At 60.3% G+C, this 15,497-nt stretch overlaps 1 protein-coding gene across 1 annotated transcript; it reads left to right on the top strand.

Moving 5' to 3' along the window:
- The first annotated feature begins 399 nt into the window (after positions 1–399).
- On the top strand, positions 400–14,079 carry BDH1 (3-hydroxybutyrate dehydrogenase 1). Its single transcript, XM_087726043.1, is given in 11 exon segments — positions 400–753; positions 3,227–3,317; positions 3,479–3,605; positions 5,086–5,158; positions 5,575–5,686; positions 7,502–7,639; positions 10,668–10,702; positions 10,704–10,828; positions 11,019–11,304; positions 11,306–11,339; positions 11,342–14,079. Coding segments are annotated over 11 exon segments (1,521 nt in total). The 3' UTR covers positions 11,488–14,079.
- The last annotated feature ends 1,418 nt before the right edge of the window (positions 14,080–15,497 follow it).

The raw sequence follows: 15,497 nt of genomic DNA, 5'->3' as shown, positions 1-15,497 counted from the left end.
GATGCCCTGCAGGCCGCTGTGCGCCAAGCCCTTCATCCGAGAGAGCTTCTCCTGGAAGTTGGCCTCTCCTTCATCTGCCCGGACAGCCTCACTGGCCCCATGCGCTCGGCCTCGATGCCTTCGGGGGTCAGGATCCCTGTGGCTGCGATGAAGTTGCTCGAAGCCCTTGCCACAGCCTGGGATCAGCACCGCTTTCCCCCTGGTCTGCAGGAGGGCGAGGAGGAGGAGCGTCAGAGTGGCCCAAGACTGCCCAGCAATGAAGCGGCTGAGGGCCAGGAAGGGAAATCCCAAGAAAGGAAGATGAAAAAGGAGAGCTTGGCCGATGCTGGCAGAAATGGTCTAGAAGAGCAAAGATGGACGCTCAGCCACCCTCTCCCTCACGCCAGAGATCATCCATGAATGAGACCAGCGCCGTGTCTCGGTCTCATATCTGGGCCTGAAGCCCGACTGAAAGGGGTCCAGATAACCCCTTCCCTTCAGGATCATCTGGAGTTACAGTACCACCCCTCTTATAAAGGGGCAGGGACTGGGCATGGAGCTGACGGGAGGGCACTGCCGAAAGGCACCTGCATTGACACTCCCACCCTGGCCCCCTTCCTCTTCCAGCAGGCATGGGGAGGTGGGGTGTGTGTGTGTGTGCTCCAGCCTGAACTGGCTTTGAGGCAGGAAAGCGGGTTCTGCACGCGGCCCCTCAAGGTCAAGCAGAGGGGGCAGAGGGTGTGCCAAGAGCGAGAGACGCAGGAGAGGGAAAGAGTAAGTCAGCACGGAAAGTCCCACTGAGGCTAGGGCCCCCCCCTTGCGCCTGTCCTCCAGATCCACCAGGCTGTCTGTGTGTCTGTCTGTGTGTCCTTCTTAGGACCCACAGAAGGGACCTTGGGGAGGAGAGCCATCACTCCCCGTCCTCCTCTGCCTTTGGCAAACAAACAGGCCAGCTTGGCGGAGGAAGGGGCACAGCTGGGTGTCTGCCTGGCACTTGCTCATCTCCACCCTGGCATGGAAAGGTGCCTCAGCTGACGCAGGCCCTGCCCAGGAGAGGCGCTCCTTGTGCAGTGAAGGACGTGACCTTGGCAAGACTGGGCTCCACCACAGGGATTTTGGCCCCAGTCCTGGAATCCATTGGAGTCTGGATGGGGAGGACGAGACCCCGGGCGTGGTGAGAACCCGGCAGCCATAACTGCCGAATGACAGCAATGCTACCGAGAAGTTGTCCTGAGTGCCCGACTGCCAAACTCTTATGTGGCTTTGGAGACTCGGCTGCCTTCAACCACCCGCTGGCTGCCCACCTGGAGGGGGAGAGGGGAGGGCTGCAGGCCAGGCATCCTCCCCTGGTGACAAGGCCCACGGGGAGCCTTCTCAGCAGGCGCCCCTCTTGCAAAATGCCCCCCACCCACAGAAGAACCAGAACCCTCCCTTTAACAGGTGGGAAGCCTTCGGAAGGAACAGCTTTTCCTCCAGGGTGCAGTTGGGGACTCGGGTGAGGATGGGAGGCCCACCTGAGCAGGGAGGAGGAAGAGACCAGGACTCTTACAAAATGCCTTGTGATTTCTGTTCATTTATTACTTGATCTATTGAAGGACTTTGGTCACTGCTAATCATGTTAAATCCTGCAATTTGCTCAGGTGGCAGAAACCTATCTGAAATCCATCCCAGTTCAGAATAACAGATGAAGAGGATTGGAAGGGACCTTGGAGGTCTTCTAGTCCAACCCCCTGCTCAGACAGGACGCCCGGCTAGGCCAATGTGGCCGTGGGGTCTCTTCTAAACCTCCAGTGACGGAAGAGCCACCCCTTCTGGAGGCAAGTCGTCCCACTGGTTAATTAAGAGGCAAGGGGGGCACAGGGAGCCTCTCCCCTTTGCAAGCTGCCTTATCTTGGCCTGCAGCAGCCCCCCCCGCCCCCCCAAGTGCAATGATGCAACACAATCTGGGAGGGAGGGAGGGAGGGGGGTTTGCTGAGATGGCACGGCTGGGCGGCAGAGGAGCTTCGTGGAAGGAAGGAGGGCGGCTTGCCTGCCCCCCTCCAGCAGCAATTCTGGGGAGCGGAGCCCGGGGCGACGCTTTACGCTCCCCCAATTAAGGAAGGGTCAGCCTCCAGCAGGCCAGGGACGGGGACCGACGGCGGTCCCGGCCGGCCAGGGCACCGCCGCCGCCTCCGAGGCCGCGTGTCGCTCGGGAAGCCTTTCCGTTGCTCTCCCGGCCGTGGGGCTCCTCCGTCGGGGCTCCCTCGCTCGCCATGCCCGGGGCGCGTCTGTCTCCCGGGGGAGCTCCAGCTACTCACCGGCAGGCGGGCAGGGCGGCGGCAGAAGGGCAGCCCCAGCGGGGGAGGGGGGGGGCGGGGGGAGGCGGGGGGGAAGCAGCCACATGGCGCGCGAGGGGCGGGGCGGGGCGACGCCGGGACGGCAGTGACGTCACTTCCTCGGCCGGCGCGGAGGGGACGCGGGGCGGTCAGCGCGGTAAGCGGGCTCCCTCTCCCCCCCCCTCCAACCGTCCCCGGTCGACCTCCTCCGCCGGACGGGAGGCCTGGGGCCGCGGGGGAAGGGGGCGCTCCCTCGGCCAGGCTCGGCGCGAGGCGGCGGAGGCGGCGGCGGAGGATCCGGAGGAGGGGGCGTCCCTTGAGGCAGGTGGGCTGCGGGGCGGCGATGGGCAGGTCGCAACTCTCCGTCTGGGCCGAATCGGCACTGCGGGCTCCCGACCCCGCCTGCCTGCCTGCCCTCCGCGGGGGTCAGGGCCTCTTGCCCGGCATCCTCCCGAACTCTTCCGCAAAGGTACCGGGAGGCTTCCGAGGTTCCCTCGCCCAGGAGGGGCCGCGGGTCTTTCTTCCGCGCAGCTCTTTCCTTCCTGCCTCCAAAAGGCCGGCATGAAAATCCCCGGGATGGTCTCCCGTCCCAGCCGCTCCCTCCCACCGCACCCGAGGGAGGGAGGGGAATTCCCCCCCCCCCCGCGTTCCCCGCAGGAGGGGCTCTGCTGCTTCTGCCCCCCCCCCCCCCGATGCAGAGCCCCCTAGGGGGCTCTGGCTGGCCTGAGGCTTAGAGCAGGCTGCCAATGGGCTCCAGCCCCTCGTGAGCAGCTGGTGACCCTCCTTCAAATGACCATGGAGGCATTTGCCAAGCCAGACCAGGCCCTGATGCCCGATTGGCTGGGGACGGACGGACGGACACACACACACACACACACACACACACACTCCTGCCGGCCTGCTCCCTGACCTGACCTCTTTCCGGAATTCAGACACCACCATCTCTCGGGGAGGCCTGCCGGGGTCACCAGGGCAGCCAGAGAGCCAAAGGGGTCACCAGGGCAGCCAGAGAGCCAAATCGAGGTAAGAGTAGGTGTGGCAAATGCACCTGCGTGGCTTGAGTGAACGTGGCTGGTGTGTGGGCAGCGACCTCTGCAGGGGGGAGCCTCCGCTGAACCCACCCTCCGCAAGGCCATAAAGGCTGGGGGCAGGTAACGCAGAGCAGCCGCCCTCTTCTTTGGCAGAGTCCGGAGGCAGCCGCAGAGACACCCTTCATGGCGATCCTCTGGCCACCACTCGCATCGCCCAGCCTCTTGCCCGGCTGACCCTGAAAGCTCCGCACTGCAAGGATGGCGCTGCCACCGGCCTGCGGTAAGTACCAGAGTGCAGGGCGCCGGACTGTAGGTGGCCCAGTTCTGTGTCCTCAGAGTCCTTGCTCACCGTTGAAGTTTCAACGGGCCTGAGAAAAACTGACTGGTCCTTGCAGTTGCAACCGGGATCAAAACCCGGGCCGGCATGCGGTTATGATGGTTGCGGCATCCAACCGGGGGTCAAGAGATCGCCATTCCCAGGGGCTTCTGACAAGCAAAGTCAGTGGGGGAAGCCTGGTTCGCGTGACGACTGCATGGTCTGCTTAATAACTGCCGTATCTGCTTAACAACCATGGCAGGGATGTTGTAAGATTGGGCACGATTCACTTAACTGTCTTGCTTGGCAACCAAAGTTCTGGTCCTACTAAGGCTTGTAGGTGGCATGCTGCCTATTCACCCGAAGGCTTGACTGCTGCACCTGGTGTCATTAAGGACCTGCGCATAAGGGGGAAACTGCTGCAGCCGCAGTCAGCCAGCCCGGGTGGGGATGGGTGGGGGGGGGGGTCCAAGCGAGCAGGATCGGCCCCTTTGTGACCCTCTGAAGTGCCCCTTGGCCTCCAACGGGGCCTCTGCAGAGCAGAGTCCGAAAGCATCTCCTCCTGCCAAAGTCCTCCAGATAGCACCAAAGGGGCCTGTGCTCACCTGAGCCCCCCCCCCCCGCCTTCCATCCCTGGGTCAGCTGAATCGGCCCTTGAGGATTCCAGGGTGGCCGGGGGAGGGGGGGCTGAATTCCCCAGACAGGAAGAAGGCCATGGGTGCAAAGGTGGAACCCTCCCTCGCCCCTCCTGGGGTGGGTTGCAGTGTGTGGGTGGGTCCAAGTCAGAGCTGAAGAAGCTTCTTGGGTGAGAAGCGAAACGCCTTCAAAGCAAAACCCAAGAAAGTCCAGTTGCCTCTTGAAAAGCCCCCCTGGGAGAACCTCCATGGCTGAGAATCTCCGGGGACTTCCGTGGCTGAAGTGGGAGGGTCCAGCCTCAGTTTACCTCTTGGTGGGCAGTTGAGGGATGGCCGACAAGTCAGGCACAGCCCTTCTGACTGGGATTCTTGAGGCCGGGGTGAGGGGTGGGGGGGGGGTGAGCAGGGCCGAGGGGCTTTGGCCGAGGGGTCCTTGCGTGCTCCCCAGAGCCGAGCAGCACCTGCAAGCGGGTGGCCAGCAGGGTGAATGGTGGGGTAGCGGGTCAGATGTGTTTCAGTCGCATGGAGGGAAGCCGCCTGCAGATGGGCTGCGGCCTCTCCTGGCAGCCTGGCATATGCCTGGCTGGTACCTCTTGCCCCCCTGGGGTGGGGGCTGGGCTGCCACTTTTGAACCTGGGGGTCCTGGAGGTGGGGCCCCTGTGGGCTTCACAGATTCTTGGAAGAGTCTGGGTCAGGAGGGACCCAGAGGGCCGATCCCTTTCGGCCAAAGCAGGTGGGCCCAGCCTGGCTCTTCTGCTCTGAGCTTTGCAAAGCCTCCCCCGGTGGCAGCCGTGGCCCTCTCCTTGCAGATTGCTTCCCAAGGCCCAGGCCGCGGCCTCCGCCTGGAGGAGCCAGCGCTGCTACGCAACAGAGGTGGAAGAGGTGAGAGGGGTGGGTTCACCAGCCGCGGGCAGAGACGGGGGTGGAGGAGCCCCACTGGGAAGGCCACGTGCCTATGGTGGGCCCCTGTGTTGGGCCCCCTGCCAAGGGCCAGGGCCAGGGCCGCTTCTGGAAGGGCCTTGAGGGCCATGTTGGGGCCTTGGGGCCTCCCCAACCATGGGGGTGTCCTCCTGTTGGCCAAGCGCCCCCACGGCCGGTGTCCGTGCGATGGCTAGGGAGAAGGGGCCGGGGAGCCCAGCCAGGGCGGTGATCAGGCCGAAGCCTCGGGATAAGAAGGGCCCCCCTGAGGGGAGTTGCAGGGATGCCTTTCGCCCTGCTGAGCCTCGTGAGCAGCAAGCGGGGGGGCGCTGGGGCCCTTGGCGGGGCCTTCAGCACCGGCTCTTATGCGCCCCCTTTAGATCAGCCAGCGGCCGGTGCTTATTACGGGCTGCGACTCGGGCTTTGGCTTCTCCTTGGCCAAATTCCTCCACGGGAAAGGCTTCATCATCTACGCTGGGTGCCTGCTGAAGGTAAGGCCGGGTGGGTGGGTGCAGTTCAATATCATCCGTCTCCTCCCTCCCCCCCATCCCCCCCCCGGAACGCTTTGGGACACGCTGGGTGGCCCAGCTGGCTGGGATCGTGGCATTGCAGCCCAGGGCTGAGTGGCCACGGGCTCTCCTGCTCCCCTCTTCCCTCTCTGGCCTTGCTGCTCCCCTCCCCCGGCCTCGCTTCAGGCACCGCCCGGCCTGCTTTGCTTCCTGAGCCCCTCCGAAGGCCCGGGAGCCGGTTGGGTCCCAGGGGAATCACCGGGGGGGGGGGGCTCTGCCTTCCTCCAGATGATCCCAAGTGGAGGCTCCTCCCATCCCCCCAGAGACCTCAGTCGGGCGAGTATGGGGGGTCTTCCTTTCGGTTGACCAGGCCCTGGGAAGGATCTTTCTCTCCGAGGGGAAGGTAGAAAAGGCCTCCAGGATCAGAGGATGCCGCCCACGGTGGCTGGGCAGCAGCAGGAGCCCCCGGGCAGCAGTTCCACCATCAGACCGGCCCCTACAGAGGGCTGGAGACGGTCCCCCTCCTGGCGAGAGAGAATGGAAGGCCCCAAGCAGAGCCCTGCCGGGGTTCCCTCCTACCTGAGCTGGGCTGGGGCCCTTCTAATGACCGTCCTGGTGGGCCGTGGGTGTCCTGGTCCTTCCTGTTGGGCGAAGGGTCCTCGTGTGTGCAGATGGGCCTGGTGTTGGGTGGGCTGGTTAATAGCCTCTGGAAGGAAAATGGCATTCACAGCCACCTCAAGAGCTTGTGGAAATGGGCCAAGGGCCAAGAGAGAGAAGTTCAACAGGTGCAGCCTTCTTACTTAGGATGCAGAAACACTGAGACCCTCCGGATGATCTGATTGCAAAAAAAGCGGATGGAGCTTTTGCGAGAGAAGTTGGGCAGCCAAATCACAGGGAGCTGCTGTTCCCCCACATCCTGCTCTGGCCAGGAGCGTCCTGGAAAGGGGGTCCGGGCCTGCTTGCCCTCCGGCCAGGGTGCAGGAGACGGAATTCGGTTGCACAAAGTCCTCAGTGGCAGCCCCCCCCCCAGAATGCGCAGTCTCCCCTCGGCTGGAGGTGGGCCCCCTCTCAACCCCCCCCCCCCACGCTCCTCCTGCCTTGAGCCAGGACTACTGAGCCCTTCCCTGGAGCCCTGGGCTGGAGCCCTGGGCGTTTCTCCCCAGCCGGAGGGGAGGAGAAGGGCAAGCGTTTCTGCCCCTCCCCCCTGGAGGGCAGGCTCTGGAGGCGGCAGGGAGCAGCCAAAGGCCTTGGCTCCCCAGGACCTGCAGCCCCCCCCCCCCCCCCTGCTGGCCATGGCTCTTCTGCCAGGCTGTAGCTTCAGGAATGGCAGAGAATGTCCTCATTGCCCGTGGCTGCTGTGCTGGGAGGTTTCGGCAGGGCTCGGTTCTCCAAGCTTGCCGTTTACATGCAGCGTAATTTTATGGTTGAATCCCAGCCCTGGATTCATCTGATGGGCCTTGGGGAGAAGCAGACCGTGGTGTGTGAGGCTCCAGAGTGGCAAATTCCCCAGAAGTTGCTCTGGCGTGACACGCATGAAGTCCTGGGACATGGAGAACCGCCGGGGAAGCCCTTCTTCGCCCAAAGCGGGTGCAGAAATGGCTGGGGAATCAGCAGGGCAGCTTTGGGCGGAGATGCTGCACCTGCTGACGGGGCCTTGCGATCCAGAGCCCCCAGAGAGACGGACCCTTCATGTGATTGCGTGACGCCCTTCCACGGGGCGGGCTGGTGGCTGTGGCCGTCTCCCCTTGTGGGGGAGCAGAGGTCCACGCTGCCTCTCCTGTGCCGCTTTTTGCCAGGAAACAAGGCCGGGGGGGCTCCAAGGACCTGGACAACATGAAGAGTGACCGAATGAGGACGGTCCAGCTCAACGTCTGTGACAGCGAGGAGGTGGCCCGTGCGGTGGACTACGTGACCAGCACCCTGAAGGACCCGGAGACCGGAGGTGAAGGGAGGGGAAAGGCTGGGGAGCCCGGGAGGGAGGGAGGGAGGGGAAAGCTTAGGGAGCCATTTCCCTCCCCTCTCAGCCGGGCTCAGTCTCCACAGAAGGCCAGCGGTTGCCCTGAGTCCCAGCTTGAGCGCAGCTGCCCCTCCTCTTCCTCTCCCCCTTTCCAGCGTGCTCCTAATGCAGGCAGGGAGGAAGGGAGGGGGTGCCTGGAGAAGTAACCAGGGAGTTACCAAACGTTCTGTTGTGGCTTCTGGATTCCAGGATGATTTTCTTAGTATGGAGGAGACAGCAGAGCCCCCCCCACAGAAGGCAAGAAATAATCCAGGAAGCTTTGATGCTTTATCCTCACCTGGAGCTTTCTTGGCTCCTATTTCATAGTCCAAAATGTTGCTTTTTTCCCCGTCTGGTCAAAGGTTTCGGTTATGGTTTAGGAGAGCATTTTGGGAGGGGTCTCTAACCCTGTGCTTGAGCAGCTTCTGAAAGTCTCGGCCGGCTTTTGCTCCTTTTACCCATCGGTCATCCTTTGAAACACACTCCCCACCCCCCACCCCGGTCATAGTCTTTGCAACAGGATTGTTTAAGGGCAGCCCGATGCGCTGCAGGGCAGAGCAAGAAGCATGGCTGGTGCAGCTGCTGCTCCTGACTCCCCAACCCTTGTGTGGAAAGGAAGCCACAAACAACTCGTAAGGGAGGCTTTTCTTTGAATGAAGGGGTGCAGCAAATGGGAAATATGGCTGGCTTCGAACCCCAGACAAGCCCTCGTGATCCAGATGTTTTGGATCAGGAGCCCAGAAAGTTTTACTGTTATGGCAGCTTTGGCCAACATCCCCCTGAGTTCTCCCCTCCTGCCCCCTCCCCTCCCCGGTTCTCCCGGGACGAGCAGTGGAGGATTCTGGGAGGAGGGTCTTTGGGGTTACGACGGGAGGCCATCTCTGTAGCTCAGAGTTGCACTGGGGAATGGTCAGCACTAGTGACCGTGTGTGCTGTGCTCCCTGTCCTCGTGCAGCCGCTTGCCCTGACAGGGCTGGTGGGGATGGTGGCCAGAAAAACCATCCGAATGGAATGGAATTCTTTCATTGGCCAAGTGTGGTTGGATACACAAGGAATTTGTCTTTGGTGCTGAGATGCTCTCAGTGGACATAAAGGAAAATGAAAATAGAATACATTCACCAAGGAGTATATAGTCACAGGTTACTAATAAGCAATCAAATTATACTAGAAAACAAATAAAACTTATCAATTTTAAAAGATAGAAGCAACGTGGTTATAGGCATAAGTAGAAAAGGGAGAGGTACGAGGAAGGAAGAAAAGAATAATAGTAATATAGTCTTAGTGGATAACTTGACAGTGTTGTGGGGATTATTTGTTTAGCAGAGTGATGGCAACTGTCCTTGTGTCAGTTTGTTCTGCTGTGCAGTGCCTAAAGCCTCGTTTTGAGGGCAGAAGCTGAAACAATTGATGTCCAGGATGTGAGGGGTCAGTAGATATTTTCACAGCCCTCTTTTTGGGGCATTATACAGGTCCTCGATGGGAGGCAGGTTGGTAGCAATTGTTTTTTCTGCAGTTGTAATTATGTCGGTTGAAGTCTGTGCCTGTCTTGTTTGGTTGCGGAGCCAAACCGGACAGTTATAGAGGTGCACATGAGAGACTCAGTAATTCCTCTGTGGAACTGGATCAGCAGCTCCTTGGGCACTTTGAGCTTCGTGAGTTGGCGCAGAAAGAAAATTCTTGTGGGCTTTTTCGATGACATTTTTGATGTTGGGTGTCCATTTTAAGTCTTGAGATGTGAGAGAGCCTAGAAACTTGAAGGCCTCTCCTGTTGATGCTGTGTTGCCTAGGATTGTAAGAGGAGGTGGGAGTTATGGGAGGGTTTCTCCTAAAATCCACCACTGTTTCTATGGTTTTGATTGAATTTAGTTCAAGATTGTTCTGGTTGCACCACAAGGCTCGTTGTTCAACCTCCCATCTGTGTGCCGGTCATCATTCTCTCGAATGAGAACCAATCGCTGTTGCATCACCTGCAAACTTCAGTATTTTAGCAGAAGGATCTTTTGAGATGCAGCCATGGGTGTATAGAGAAGAGGAGAGAGCACACAGCCTTGGGGGGGCTCCTGTGCTAATTGTGCAGGTATCTGATGTGATTTAGCTTCACCTGCCGCTTCCTGCCTGTTACGATCCATTTACACGTGTGAACAGGGATCGCCAGCTGACTTAGTGTAGGTAGAAGAACGTCTGGAACGATGGTATTGAATCCTGAGGTGAAGTCTACCAAGAGGACCCTTGCGTGGGTCTCTGGAGACTCAAGACGTTGTCGGATGTGGTGCAGAGCCCTATTAACAGCATCACCTGTCGGTCTATTTGCTTGGTATGCAAATTGCAGGGGCCTCCGAGGCAAGGATAACTTTCGGGCTCCCCTCCTGGGCCATTTCCTTTGCAGGAGTCTGTCCCGGGAGCATCCTTGTGACACCAGAAGCCCTTTGCGAGTAATAGGTGCGGTGGGGCGGAAGGTGTCGTCCTGCTGAGCAGTTTTTCCTTCCTTCTCTGCCGGCATGGAAGCCGCTGCGTTTCCTGCTTAGTCTCCGCCTTCTGCTGTGTTTGGAGCCACAGACCCTTTGGAGGAGCCAGCAGCCTGATATTTCCTCAGATCTCTTGCTGGATCTTTGGCCCAGTAGATCTCTGACAGTCCCTTGGCCCCACGAAGGAAAGAAGGGATTTGAGGGGCCCTTCCTGCTTCTCTCCCATGGTTGCAGGACGCCGCTGTGGCTGGCACTGTGCCCTACAAGCTGGCTGATGGGTAATGGCTTTATAGAGAAGCTAATTAACAAAATGGGGCAGGATCGTTCCTGATGGGACCCCATCCCTCGGGGCTCCAGCACCAGCCTCTCCTAGGGGGCCCGGTGCCAGACGGAGCCAGGCAAGTCCCGGACAGCCTCCTCCTCCTCCTCCTCGTCATCCTTCGCAGGAGCCCCATAATCTGAACCCCAAGGCTAAGATGACCGCTTCTTTTTGCTTCCTGTCCAGGGCTCTGGGGGTCTGGTCAACAACGCTGGCATTTTCTACCTTTGGAGAGGTGGAATTCACCAGCATGGACACTTACAAAGAGGTGGCCGAAGTGAATCTCTGGGGCACCATCCGCACCACCAAGGCCTTCCTGCCCTTGATACGGAGAGCTAAAGGTAAGTGGAGTCCGGTCTCCCCCCCCCCCCCCCCCCCGCCTGGGACGCGGGGACGCAGAGCCCCATCGCAGCCAGAGGGAGGTTGGGCTCCCGGCAGGGCTGCGTCCCCTGAGCCAGGCTGGGCGGCCGCATCCGAAGGGGCCCGGATCCCTTGGGGGGCAGCTGCTCCCTTCATGGTGCCTTTGCCCCGGCAGCCGCGTGGTCAACATCAGCAGCATGATGGGCCGGATGGCCAACCCCGCCCGCTCCCCTTACTGCATCACCAAGTTTGGGGTGGAGGCCTTCTCCGACTGCCTGCGCTACGAGATGCGTCCGCACGACGTGAAGGTCTGCATTGTGGAGCCGGGCAACTTCATCGCCGGCACCAGCCTCTACAGCCCCGAGCGCATCCAGTCCATCGCGGACAAGATGTGGGACGAGCTGCCGGAGATCGTGCGCCGCGACTATGGGCGCAAGTACTTTGACGAGCAGATCGCCAAGGATGGAATCGTACTGCAGCAGCGGCTCCTCAGACACCTCCCGGTGGTCGAGAGCATCGGCCACGCCCTCTCCTCCACCACGCCCTACACCCGCTACCACCCCATGGACTACTACTGGTGGCTGCGCATGCAGGTCATGACCCACATGCCCGCGGCCATTTCCGACCGCCTCTACATCTACTGAGGGCGGGGGGGGGGGGTCCCGCTGGAGCCGAACCGGCGAGGGACGGTCACGCTAAAGGTTACGGTGTACAGTTCTCCGGCAGCCGCTCGGTTAGTTCGTTTTTCAACCCCGTATTTTAGGCCTGTGATTAATTTAAAGATTGGACGTAATGTGAGCCCTTGCATGGTGTGTCGGGTGGGCAGGACTGCCTCACGTCTCTCAGGGGGACTCCGATGGGGGGGGCGGGTATTTCAAGCATCCCCTTCTTTGCCAAGCTTGCATTGGCCGTAGGGGACCTGGGCCACCCCCTTCCTTCGTCCCCTCCTGGAGAAGGGCTGCCTGAGCAGCCTGGGGCTCGTCCTTGCTGGGGCGGGCAGCTGGCCTCCAGAGTCCTTTGCGGTGGCCAGGCTGGGGGGCTGGGGGGAAGGTCCACAGCAGCCAGGGGCCAGTTGTCCACTCCTGCCTTTGCACACTCCTTTCCAAGGGGCGCCATGGACCAAGCGCCACCAAGCCCCCTCTCCCTACTGGCGGGGCTTTGGCCGCAGGCTCACTCCCTCTGGGGGTTCTGCCAAGGCGCAGAGCCCCCCCTGTAAGGAGGGGGAAGCCTGGCTTTAGTCAGGGGCCCCCTAGGCCAGGCTCTTTGCACTAGGGCCCCGGTGCTGATGGGTGGCGGGGGAATCACAGGGCAGGAGGGAGGCCGCCTCCCATCTGCCCCAGCAGCACAAGCCACCTGCAGCTCGGGAGCCTCCGTGGATCACTCCAATTTGACCGTGAAGGTCTTTTTCCTCTTGGCACTTAAAAATGCCCCCCTCCAGCAGGTCAGGCTGAGCGCGGTGCCTGCCCCAGTCCGGACCCCCAAGGTCTCTTCTGCCCATCAACCCCTGACCACGGCTGCTGCCCCTCCAGGACCGTCTGGCCGGGGGCATCGGGAAGACCTGGCAGAGATTTGGCACACCCGTCTGTCACCCGGGGGGGGGGGGTGTTCCTCGGGGGGGGGGGGGGACAGTCCTGTGGCTGGCAGCGGAGGAGGACAAGAGAGCATCCCCCCCCCCAACCAGCAAGTGGGAGGGGCTGAGATCGGATGTCGCCTCTTTCCATGAACATTAAACCATGTGACCAGCCTGCCTGCATCACTGGCCTTTTTCCTTGACCAGAGGAGACCAGGTGCCCCGTGCCGGAGGTGGAGGTGAGGGCGAGAGGTGCTCCTCCTGCTTGCCCCGGGGCCTCCCTCGGAGGCTAAGCAGGAAGGCGGCCGGGCACCAGGACCAGTGGCACCATCTTGGGCCGGTCTCTGTCCTAGAACTGGGCTGGGCTGGGGGGCTTGGTCTGCGGTCTTTCCACCCTCAGACATGTGAGGCGGGCTTTCCTCTCCCCGCTGCAGCACTTTCGGGGGGCAACCCCCCCACCCATGCCTGCACCTCCCAAGAAAGGGCATAGGAGATTTTCCTTAGCTGTTTGGCTGGGCCCCTCCCTCCGTGGAAGACTCCCCCCCCTCCCTCCAGAAAGAACCTGCAGCCCCAGAAGCTGATGAAAAGGTCTTATTCCTTTGGGCCCATCTCCCGTTTATATGTTACACTGTATTTTCATACTGCATTGCTCCAGGGCCTGTGGAGGGGGGGGGGGGGATAAATGATCCTGTAGGGCGTGGAATCCTCCCTCCCTCCCCCTCCCTTCCATGCTCACCTGCTTCTGCAGCTGCCCAGGCCCTTTCTGGAAATGGAAGAGGCCAAGTCCCAAGCCCTTTGGTATAACTTAAGAGCCCCTTCCTGAAATTCAGTGCAGGCCCAGCTGAGTCCCCCCCCCCCTGCTCTCCTCCCCCCCCCCTGCCAGACCCCTCTTGGCTCACAACCTCTGCAGGAATGGCTGTTCTCCCCCCTCCCCCAGGTCCCTCCCTGTGGCTGAAGGATGAGGCCTGGGTGGTGGTCCAGGGTTGCCCCCCAAGGAATGGCTGCTCTCTCTCCAGCTACGCGGAGACACCTGACTGCAGGTGCTTTGAGAAAGGTCACTTCCCAGCCATGCTCCATCTCTGGGTTGCATGTGGGTGGCCCCAGTCTTGGGTTCCCCCCACCTCCATTCTTTGGTGTTACAAGCTGCTTGCCGGTATCTGGCAACATTGCACTGGCTGAGTTCACACATGACGCCTAAGCAGGAAAAGACCCGGCAGCTGCACGCAGTGGCCATGCTGAGAAGACTTGACTAGCCTTCATCTCTCCTTCATCTCTGGATTGCACAAATCCTAGTTTTCCCTTTATGGATTGTGAAACCCCAGAAAACGGGTTGTCAGAATGCGACTTCTGATTTGCACGTTTCCAGGATTGTAAATTGGGGGTGGACTTGGGGGTCCTGACCCACACTTGGATCCCTCTGACTGCTGATTCTTGCTCTAGGCAGAGCTAAGAGGACAAGAGGCGTTTAAGACGGTAAATTTAAGATGTAGTAAAGAAGATTGAAAACCATTTCTTTGTATCGTCTACTTTCCTTTTACTTTCTCCCCACTTGCTTGCACATTTCGTTTTCTCTCTGGTTTTTCTTTTCTCATTTTCTATTAGTTTTTATTGGTTTTTAATCTTCCTTCTGAAACTTTTAATAAAATTATGAAGTTTGTGCACCAGTCGCAGCCTTTCCTGGATCATGACTCCCTGCACTCAGTTATCCAAGCCCTCGTCACTCTCCTGGGGACTACTGCGATGCGCCCTGCACGGGGGGCTAACCTTGAAACCCATCCGGAAGCTTCCGCGGGCGCAAGTGGGGCCGTGAGCGCAGTCTTTGGGCCCCCTCGGATGGCTCGCACTCTTCCTCTGCTCTGCAAGGGCTCCTGAAATGAATCTGGTGGAGCCGCGCAAAAGCCCCGGTCTTCCTCTTGCTGCCCACAGCCTCCCTTCCCTCTGCCTCGCCTGCCTGGAGGTGTTGCAGGCAGGGAAACTGGGCTTTTTCTACCTCTTGTCCACCAAATGTGCAAATGGGCATTTTCTTCCCCGTTTCCCCCTTGGATGCCATGATGAGGAGCTTCGTTTCAGGGCGGGGGCCTCCGGATCTTTAATGGGAGAAAGATGTTGAGTGTGGCTGGAGGGGGGTGCAGGCTCCTTGGAGAGAGGGGGGCGTCTGTCTGCTTCACCATCCAGGTGACTCCCCTGCCTTGCAAGGCAGCCTGGCTTCCCAACATGAGCAAACCACACCAGGAGGAGCGGATGCCTTGCACCGAGCTTACCCACCCGGCAGCAAAGGGGCTGCAGAGCCTTGGGGCTGCGGCTGCCTTGGCCCGGTGTGCCCTCGGGGATGGAAGGAGCTGGATTGCTGGGGACTCTGGGGGGCTCCTTGGCTGCAGCTGAGGAGACAAGCTCGGCTCTACGAAGGACCTGCCACCGTGACAGGGCAAAGGCTGGACACAGGCATCTCCACGCAGCCTGGGGGTTGGGTGGGGGAGGGACCTCCAGTACAAAAGCTGCTTGTTTCTGGTGCCGTCGGGCCCCACATGGCAGAGCTTGGGGCCTCCAGGCCGTGCAGACACTGCCAGATGAATTGGGCTTTGTGAGAAGACAGCAAGCCCATCACGGCAGGGAGGTGCTGTCTCCAGAGCCCCCTGGGTGCTGGCCAGGAGGGCCTCCCTGCCCTCCATTCCCTAGAGAGCCAGAGGGACAGGGACAAGGAGGAGCTGCTTCCTCCCACCCACCCACCCCCCTATCAGCCTGCAGCCTCCAGCACCGGCAGCCTGAGGACTGGGAGAGACCAGGGAGCAATGCCCTCTTAACTCCCTTCCCTCTGCTGCTGTGGGTTGAAACACGGCATTTCTCTCCTTCATTGCATTCTTTGACAAAGGGACAAAATCGGTGGACCAGAGGAATGCCGTCCATATAGTTTGCTTGGACTTCAGTAAGGCATTTGATGAGGTAGACCATAACCTACTACCAGATAAAGTAGAAGAATGTGGGTTGGACAGCATCACCACCAGATGGATTCGTAACTGGCTGACCAACCGCACTCAACGTGTCATCCTCAATGGAACTGCATCTACATGGAGGGAGGGATGCAAT

Source organism: Thamnophis sirtalis, unplaced genomic scaffold (assembly GCF_051295495.1).
Source record: "Thamnophis sirtalis isolate CommonGarterSnake01/CBP01778 unplaced genomic scaffold, rThaSir2_p1.2 scaffold_11, whole genome shotgun sequence".
Classification (NCBI taxonomy): domain Eukaryota; kingdom Metazoa; phylum Chordata; class Lepidosauria; order Squamata; family Natricidae; genus Thamnophis; species Thamnophis sirtalis.
The sequence above is the reverse complement of the archived record's forward strand: the minus strand, read 5'-3'. Positions and strand labels throughout refer to the sequence as shown.